Genomic DNA, 10,487 nt, shown 5'->3' with positions numbered 1-10,487 from the left:
AATAGGTAGGAAGGTACGACCAAGATGGTCGTACCTTCCTACCTATTTCTGCTATATATTTTTATTTTGAAATGCATCTCTATATGTACATTTTATTTGTAATGTAATATAAACTTCATTTACTTTAAAATGTCGCATTATGTAAAGAGAAGTGAGTGTGGGTGTAATCATTTGTGGTTGTCTATGTGTGTGTCCATGGCACCCGCGACACAGGGTTTCCCTAGTGCGGGACTATGTTGAGTGTGTGCGTTATTAAAAAAAAAAAAAAAAAAGAATATAGTCATTACAATAATATTATCCATAGAAATGTTATTCACTAGGTGTGGAGATCTGGTGGCCTTAAATACAGAATATGAGGGTAGGTTTTTTAAGATACTAATGCCGGGATGAACAAGTCGTGCTTCTGGTGGTAAGCGACACGCCTGTCCTTAGCAGTTGCAATGCCACCCAGAACTTTAAGTCGCAAAGGTCTGAGGGACACTGTCACTGTGCTCGTCACGTTGGATATAAGTTTACTAGTCCGATGTACCTGTAATTTCACCAGCACCCTTATCCTTCAAAACTGGAATGCGGTAATGCTCACATTTCTGCTTGGCGGCAGAAATAAGTAAGGCAGTACTTCCCTGGACAAATTCTTTATTCGTAGATTTTGGTGCCAATTGCGAATGTATGTACTTTTCTGAGATAATTTGATTGAAAATGATAACTGTTCAGGAAACAAGTTTAATTAATATTCTACGAACGAAATTAGTTGATAACTATTTATGCTAAATTAAGAGAAATAAAATTTCACATATACTAATTTGTTTCATGTTATTTGTATGCCTTTTATACAATAAAAGTACTTTTCAAGTATGATCATATATGAGGGTTCAGTTTTTGGGACTTGTTAACTTATATCTCAGAGTGACGGGCGCTGTGGTAGTGCCCATCAGTTTTTTTTACAATATTAAGTGACGGGGCGAACAAGACGTGCGCGCGATGGTAAGCTACACGCCTGTCCGTAACACTTGCAGTGTCACTCAGAACTTTCAATCGCAAAGATCTGAGGGGTACTGCCACTGCGTCCGTCACCCTGACAAGTCTCCTGTGCCTGTAATTTTACTGCTGACATTACTGTGTTCCGGATTACTTGGCGGCAAAAATGGAGCACAAAGAGCTCTACTGCTACTAATTCGCTATCTGCTACTTATAATTTAAAACACCCAGAATTTAAATCCTTGCTATTTAAAGTTCTGAGTAGCACTGCAACTGCTATGGACAGGCGTGTCGCTTACCACCAGACGAACGAGTTGTTCATCCCGTCAGAATTTCGTGGAATTGAAATACAGATTATTTATCATATTTAATTTAAAAATCATTGTAGTCAATGAAGGATTTTTGCAATTAATTACATTGAAACATGACCATGTCCGTGTATGATATTAATTACTTACATTCATTTACTTACATGATATTATTCATAGGTTTTAATACTCATTAAATGATTGTCTTGTAAAGGTGAAAGGCTTGTAATTAGTGATAATTCATGATTTTTATTTTCCAACTAAAACTATTTTTTCGGATCTAAAATGCATATATCGTCGCTTAAGTTAAGGCCGCATGTCAAAAGTTCACTTTTTTGCAGGAGAGGCGAGCAAAGTTTTCGACCTCATTTTTTAAAATTTTAATATTGCTTTATTTTTAAATTGTGTGTTTATACTCAAAAGATGCGTATTTTAAGGCTCCATTAATTTGTAAACACAGACACAGCTCAGAAAAGGACTGTTTAGCTCAAAAGTTCGCCACGAAAGTGTAGAATGCCAAACAGGCATTTGCGTAATTCCGTTGTTTATAATGCCAAATCGCTAGGTGTCCTCGTGTAGTATTAAAGTTTGACCGTTTTAAACACATTTTTGCAATAAAAACATTTTTGATTTTTTTGTGATGCGGCGGTTTAGCACGTAAGCGACGATATTTGTTTTCTTCAAACAATACACGTACTTTACCATTTCATATGCCTTGATGATACGTCATGGTGATCACAATATAATATGTGTTGACATCTTTATTATCCATGATGACGAATAAAACGGTTTCGTTTGTATTGTTATTATTATTTTTGTATTCAAGCCGGTAAACAATCAGGCTATCCATATCATCATCCTTTGAGTAAAATAAGACATCGAATCTCAAAGAAAACAGCTTATAGCACGATACAGAACGAATAAGTCGTGCACCTAGTGGTAAGCGACATTACTACTTATAACAGTTGCAGTGTCACTCAGAACTTTAATCACAAAGATCTGAGAGACCCTGCCACTGCGCCCTTTACCCTGTGAAACATAAAATTGATCAGCACCCCTAAACTTCAAAACCGGAACTCAGTATTGCTTATATTATTTCTTTTCGGTAAAAATAGGTATGATGGGTACTTTCCAGGACGAGCTCTATCACAAGAAGCTCTAAAACTCCAAAAAGAACCTGGAAGATAAGCATCTATATATTTGATCGCAACTTTAGTGTGACAGCTATCCTGAATGCCAAACCAGACGATGATAAAGACTTCTTTCTATACGATAATACCAAATATTCAACCTACACATAGTTATCACAGATTTTTACTCTTCAGATTCTAATTACTAATTGCTTATTATGACTGCCTCTGTGGCCAAACGGTTACAATGCTGGACTGCCACCTAGAGGGCCGGATTCGATGCCCGGGTCGGGAGGTCGGTGAGTTTGGGTGTAATTTGTGGTTGTTTACCTATGTGTGTGTCCACGGCACCCACGATACAGGGTTTTCCTGTGAGTGTGTGTGTTATTATTATTATTATTATTTAGAGAGTACTATGGAAATGCATGAATGAATACCATGAATGAATGCACGTTAACAAGGGTGACCACGTTCTAGATAAGCTATCTAAGAACCCTCAGTTTGCGGATCTATTTCCCGGTATATACATAATTATTAACTTTTTTTAAATGAATGGAACAGTCACCACACAGGCATGCTCTATCGTCAACCACCTTTACGTATACCATTAAGTGACAATACAATCAATTGCAATAATATGCTTTTTTAATTAATGTCCGTTTCCCATAGAAACAATAAACATAAATGCATTTAATAAGATGTTTGTAAAAACTGATAAGTCTTATCGTTATTACACTCTTGCGTCTTTTAATAGGTAACAAACAGGTCATGATCGCTCAAGACACAGTTCGATAGTAGCAGGTATATAAGGCAAGTGGGAATTGGCTGAGGTACAGTTGTGCTCCCAACGGGTCGGCTGCCACTATGAAGGTACTCGTGCTGATTCTTGGCCTGGCCGCCATGGCCACGGCCCGTGACTTCGACGACACTATGTTGCGTAAGTTTAGCTATACAAATTTACTTTCATATTCTATTTACAGATTTTTTTAAAAGTGCACCAGTACAATAACATGCACGGGATAATTTAACTTATGTCCCGTGATCAACAATACTTTCGCAGTTTGGGACTTATCAAATATACTACTGCAATTGACAATAGTAGCCACAGAATCGAATAGAATGTCTGTTTCCCATTTGACGAACATAAAAAATATCTGTCTTTTTCAGTCAACATGGATGTCAAAATGAAGCAAACTTTCATTCTAAAATTATTAAACCACGTTACGGAACCAGTGATGTACAAAGAAATATCTGACATCGGCAGGACTTTCGACATCGAGTCTAACATGCATTTCTACACAGTAAGTCGAAACTACCGCACATGAAAGTTCATTAATACTGTCTTTTCATTAACTCAATGTATAATTCGTACTTTACTTGCTGTTTCACAGAAAGTCGACGTGGTTAAAGATTTCTTGAAATGCCTCAGAGTTGGCATGCTGCCTCGTGGTGAAATTTTCACCCTCCACATTGACCGTCAGCTTAAAGAAGTTGTATCCATGTTCCACTTGCTGTACTATGCCAAGGACTTCACCACCTTTATCAAGACCGCGTGCTGGATGCGCTGCTATCTTAACGAGGGCATGTTCGTCTATGCCCTTACAGTAGCTGTCAGGCACCGCGAGGACTGCAAAGGCATCATTCTTCCTCCTCCTTATGAGATTTATCCCTTCTATTTCGTACGCGCTGACGTTATCCAAAAGGCTTACATGCTAAAGATGAAGAGAGGTCTCCTCGACCACAAACTGTGCGACTTCTATGGAATCAAGAAGACTGACAAGGATGTGTTCATCATCGACGAAAACATCTACGATTGCCGCACATGCCTAAGCCACGAGGATAGACTCCGTTACTTTACTGACGATATTGACCTGAACACTTATTATTACTATTTCCACGTTGACTACCCGTTCTGGATGAGAGATGAATGCTTCGACAAGTTGAAAATGAGGCGTTTTGAACTCACCCTCTACATGTACCAACAAATTCTTGCTAGGTATTACCTGGAACGTCTATCTCTTGGTTTTGGTGGTATCAAAACTTTGTCATTCTACAAAACAATCAAGGAAGGATATTGGCCTTGGTTGAAACTACACAATGGAGTTGACTTCGCCAAGAGAACCAACAACTATGTTGTACTTCGTGACGACAATGTGGACCTCCTTCGCCTGGTAGAAGACTACGAAATGATCATCAAGGATGCCATTATCAAAGGCTTTGTTGAGGTTAGTGAAATGTTAATTAATAATTGCTTTATGGACGTCCTTGTCTTATATTATGTACTAGTAATTATTTATTTCTAACTTTACAGATTAATGGAAGACGGTTTGAACTTACCAAGACAGACGACATTGAAACGCTTGGTAGACTTATCTATGGCAAAGTTGACAGGATTGATATGGACAGGACCCACATCGATGCGTATCGCTATCTAATGATCATCATGAAATCGTGTCTCGGTCTTAACACGTTTAAAACCGACAAGTAAGATTGTATTACTTAATATCTGTAATTTTCCTACATATACAGTTTCTGAACTACCTATTATTGTTTACAGATATTTCGTCGCTCCTACTGTCCTGGATCAATACCAAACTGCTCTTCGCGACCCTGTATTCTACAAGCTTCAAAAGCGTCTCGTAGATTTAGTTTTCTTGTTCAAAAAACGTCTGCCAAGCTACACCAAAGAAGATTTGTACTTCCCTGGAGTTAAGATCGACAATGTAGTTGTTGACAAGCTTGTCACCTACTTCGACGATTACCTTATGGATATGACTAACGCTGTTGTTTTGACTGATGAAGAATTCAAGAAAACTACTTCTGATATGAAATTCTTAGTTCGTAAACGCCGTCTTAATCACCAACCTTTCAAAATTACTGTCGATGTCATGTCTGACAAAGCTGTTGATTGCGTCGTGAGATTTTTCCTTGGACCTAAAAAGGACGACATGGGACGCCTTATTGACATCAACAGGAACCGCGTAAACTTTGTTGAAATAGACTCCTTCCTGTACAAAATGGTCACTGGTAAGAACACAATTGTCAGGGACTCTGTAGATATGCATAACCTTGTACGAGACCGCATGTTTACTCGTGACTTGTGGAAGAAAATTGATACCGTCACTGACGTACGCGATCTATTTGTCAAGGATTTGAGAAACTATCACACTGGATTCCCTACCAGGCTGCTGCTTCCCAGAGGCCGTGTCGGTGGTATGCAATTCATGCTGTACGTAATTGTTACGCCTCTGAGACTGGTTGACAATGTTGACATTAACATCTTGGACGTGAAGCGCAAAGACTTCATGGTTGACTTCAGATCTACCGTATTGCTCGACAAGATGCCCCTTGGCTTCCCATTCGACCGTCACATTGACGTTGATGTCTTCTTCACTCCTAACATGAAGTTTGTCGACGTTATGATCTTCCACAAGAAACAAGTATGCGACATGAAGACTCGTTGGAACCGCTGGGTACTGAAGAACTACGATTTCGTAGATTTTAATCGGATTGACTCTGACACCTATTTCACGGATGTTGACATTCACGACAAAATGGATGTCAACCACAGTTTCCACGATTTTTAAATTCTTGAAACCATGGAAATAATGATCACTTATGACAATATTCAGACTATTATAAACTAAATAAACAAAATATATATATTTTCTATTTATGTTTTTGTTTTTTTGCTTGTCGTTTTTTAACTCGCCACCGACTCATAATAATATTTAAGTGTAGTAAACTGCAGTTGTGAAGCATCCATATAACTCGATTCCCACCGGCTTACCTAAAAGGTTCCACGTATTATCAGAAGACTGTATGTACTAAACAGCGCGCATACCCCACCGTTTAAAAAACTTATATTCAAAATATTCATTAATAAACACGTAGTCACCTGGCTTTGATAATATGGAGTATGATGGATATCAGCCAATCACAGCGCGCAGTCCACAACGCAAGCCGGTAGAATCCCGGCACAGACATAATATAAATATTATATGTCTGTGGATCCCGGCTTCGGATTCATTCATGAATAAAAATACACGGACATATTCGCAAAAATCCGCTGTAAAATCATAATACAATAAGACCTAATAATGGCGGCCGAAAACTCAAAAACCATCGGGTTATGTCGAATAGCGTTCACATAAATTTAAACCTTATTTCAACAAAGGTATGGTTTAATTTTAATGACTGATTTGTTTCAATTCAATGTCTGAATATTTGCCAGGTATAAAACTTTCTTTAAAAATAATGTAACTAAATTATTATAGTAACTTACAAATTAACCATTAGTAAATCAGTAAATCACCAACCCCCCAGCGCCTCTCTCTTCCGCATTGCGATGCCTGTCAAGGTGCATATTACGATATTATTAGTGATACGAAAATGTAATGTTTGGACGTTTTATTTTGATCGGATTACTTAAAGAATGTAGACGTTCGTGTTCTATGTAATTAGCAGTTGCAATAAAAAATTAAAATGGCAACACTAGCTTTCACCGTCGCGATAAAACAGTTTATTTTTTTAAAGTTATTTGCTACATGATACTCAATTTAAGTGCAGAATAACTTAGTCAGTGAAATGAAGGATACTAGTATCTTGTGTGCTAATAAGTGTTGTATTTAAGTGTCGCAAGGCGCCATTTTTTTCCGCAAAAGAAGTTTTTTCTCAAGGAAGGTGGTAGATGTTTTTTTTTATTTTTGGAGCGGCTTACTAACACTATTTTAACGCCTCGCCACTAGTAGAAAGGATATTGTATTTAGATCGAGTAAGACGAATCTTACAATACACACTTACAAAGTTTGTTCGGTAACGTTACTTGTTTACAAAGAAAGACAGTTCACACCTAAACTAGACAATAAATATAATATCATAAAAAGTGCCAAAACTAGTACAGTTTTTATTTATGATACTAAGTGACGGGACGAACAAGTCGTGGGTCTTGTAGTAAGCGACACACCTGTCCATAACAGTTGCAGTGCCACTCAGAGCATTAAAGTCACTGCCAAGGCACTGCCACTGCGCACGGCTTCCTGAGACTTAAGTTGACAAGTTCTATGTGCCAGTTTTCACCGCATCCTTTACCCTTCAAAACTGGAACGAAGTAATGCTCACATTACTGCTTGGCGGCAGAAATAGATAAGATGGCAGTACTTCCCTTGACGAACTCTTTCACAAGGAGCTCCACTGCTACTAAAATAAATGAAATATGTGCTTTTGTCATAAAAAACCTTTATTGTGTTTTAAATATAAAGGCTAGATAATTATGTACAACTTGTCACTGGCATTTTTGTAGATTGATGACTAATATTTTTTTAATACACTAATATCAACCGAATACTTTGATCAGCTCACGCATCGTTCCGTCTTGTATATTGTTACGTAAAGCGAGCAGGAGACTCCCTTTAAAATTGACATACCTTTTTGTCAACTTATTATAACTTAACTGAAACGAAAATTAAATTTTAATTCAAGTTTATTTTGAAATAAAACTGAGAATCGCATCCAAATTAGTTAAGCTATTATGGAGATTTGCGTGCACAAACGCACGGACAAAGAGATAAAAATAAAGAGTAGCGTATCTTCATTAAGTATCACTAACTTTAAATATTAAAACTACAAATTCAGCTTCTTTACGATTTTATTATAATATGTACTTAGTACATAATGAACTGTATAATAGTTAGTAACTATAGGAAATTTTAATTACTGCACACACAAGCTGGATTTTTTATTGTACTTTATTCCAATAAATAAATAAAATGATTATTGAACATCACGGCATCTACATAGCATTCATTATAAATATTTTAGACAGGTTACCCTGGCTTTTAAATTTACCTTGCCCTCGTTTTACATTAACTCAGTGTGATGTGAGCCCACGCCTTGAACAACTCGAATACATAACAGGGTTGATAAATCAGTATTAAATTTGTAGCGTAGTATATTTGCTAACGCCATCTATTGTGGAGTAGACAAACGGTGAAACGTTCGAATAAATAGGAAATACAAATATTTCCTATTTATCCATGTCAAAATATGGATTTATGAAGTCTGTAAATTAAAATTGCAATAAAAAATATATACAGAGTACTTAAAACTGTAAGATGATATTACTCTTCATGTCACGATAACATTTTAAGAAAATGGTACATCCACTCGACGGTAGATGGCGTTGCCTGGGCAAAACTTTGAAACCTAAGTTTGAGTAATTATGGTACACGTGTTTATATAATGTGAAATTCTTGTTATTGAACGGCAAAGCTATATGCTTTGGGCTATGGTGTTATATTTCCGTGACACTTTGTAGTGTTATAGATGCATGACGTCTCAGCAAAAATTTTATATGACGGACGCTGGACAACATAACCTGAAAAACCGCCATTCGCTTGTCCTCAAACAGAGGACAATTAACTGCCTTCATTGTGAAAATCTAGGTATGTATGTCAAAATGTACGCCACAGTCAAAAAGAGTCAATTAAAACAAACATACATATCGTTTCTTGTTTATAGCCATTACAACTGATTTTAAAGTTCAAAGCTACTCTGTTACTTATTTGACTAATAATATAATGTTTTTAATTTATTGTGCTATTTTTAAGTTGAAAAAAGTATTAACATTTTTGTTATTTTGACAATACCAATGTCACTTTCATTAAAGTTTAATCATTTCTCCTATGCATACAATCAGCTAATATGATGATACGGCCGGACGTTTTGTATTTGACATTATTTTAGACTATACGTAATATAATACGTTGTTTAATAATTCAAGAGATCGATTTAAGATTCCCCAAACTAGTGCAGTATTTGTACGTAGTATAAGTCACGAGATTTTATTTTAGGCGCCAAACATCTATATGATGAATATTTGATAACTCTATACTTATTTCAATTAGTTTACTTTATTGTATAATACTTACTTCTTATCTTATATAAATAACACATTAAAAATGAAACTGTTGTTTCGGATTCGAATTCGGATCTATTTTTGAAAACACACACATATGGCTAACAAACAAATATACTTAAAACATATATTATAAACCTATACGCGAATTAGAATTTCTTTAACTTTTTTTAATGTCATAATATAAGTACACATTTGACCTCTAGCTCACCTGATGGTAGGTGACAATGAGGTCGACGATAGAGCATGCATACCTAAATAAAGCTCTTTTCACTCTCGCCTGATAATGCCCAAGTTATATAAAGTTCAGGGAGTAAACTTGCAGGCAGAGAATTCGATTACATTGCTATGTGGAAGAGTAACGCTTTGTGCGAATCCTTGAAATATCTACAACATAGGGATGGAACCCAACTAGGCCACTGTGATTAAAAGGGGAAAGTGGAATTAAATCGTACCATTAGATATATCCTGTAGAATACCGATTAGCAGGCAACTTTAGGGCAGTGTACAAGGCTTGCTTCGCCTCTACTAACGACAAGAGGCTTATGTTAAATTCAATTCTCAATTGAATCCAAGGTGGCCAGTTGGCATTTAGCAGAACCATCCCACTGATCCGAAATAATAAATAATAGAAAATATTTGATTTCCAGAATATCTTCTTGATCTGCAAAGGGTCAGTGGACCCTATTCATGAAACTAAACAACTTTAAAAAAAAATCATTATTTATGTTGAAAAATTTTAAAAATAGTTCTGGCAAAATTTGTAGTAAGAAAGGTTTTTATTTACTCTGCTCTACTGTTTTTTTTTTTCGGGAAATAATTTAAGGATTATAAACCTTAAAAGGGATTATTTGGTATTGTAAACAGAATAAATAAGTATTTCATAGAATGTTTTATTTCTTCACTTTTAAGGAAAAGCCAAAAAAATTAACTTTACTCGTAAGAAGTCCTATTCTGTCTACCATGCCAACAAACCTATGTAAAAGTACTTACGTAACAATCCAGACAATAGCATGGCAAGTCAATAAAACAAATACAGTTTATGATATTTCAGATTTATTTTATCATTAATTGAATCTGTGTTCCATTTACTTCTTTTTTTTAATAATGCTGATATCGAGAGGGAAATTTAAATCTAAGACTTAAATTCTCATC

The 10,487-nt window shown here is 36.1% G+C and overlaps 1 protein-coding gene across 1 annotated transcript; it reads left to right on the top strand.

The window, feature by feature from the left end:
- Window positions 1-3,219: 3,219 nt before the first annotated feature.
- Window positions 3,220-6,033, top strand: LOC113231189 (basic juvenile hormone-suppressible protein 2-like). The gene is made up of 5 exons (XM_026465374.1): window positions 3,220-3,353; window positions 3,584-3,717; window positions 3,808-4,641; window positions 4,728-4,900; window positions 4,974-6,033. The coding sequence occupies exons 1-5, from the start codon at window positions 3,281-3,283 to the stop codon at window positions 6,001-6,003; spliced, it is 2,244 nt and encodes a 747-aa protein (XP_026321159.1). The 5' UTR covers window positions 3,220-3,280; the 3' UTR covers window positions 6,004-6,033.
- The last annotated feature ends 4,454 nt before the right edge of the window (window positions 6,034-10,487 follow it).

The sequence above is a fragment of the Hyposmocoma kahamanoa genome, unplaced genomic scaffold, assembly GCF_003589595.1.
Source record: "Hyposmocoma kahamanoa isolate Upper Pololo Valley unplaced genomic scaffold, ASM358959v1 65, whole genome shotgun sequence".
Taxonomy (NCBI): Eukaryota; Metazoa; Arthropoda; class Insecta; order Lepidoptera; family Cosmopterigidae; genus Hyposmocoma; species Hyposmocoma kahamanoa.
The sequence above is the reverse complement of the archived record's forward strand: the minus strand, read 5'-3'. Positions and strand labels throughout refer to the sequence as shown.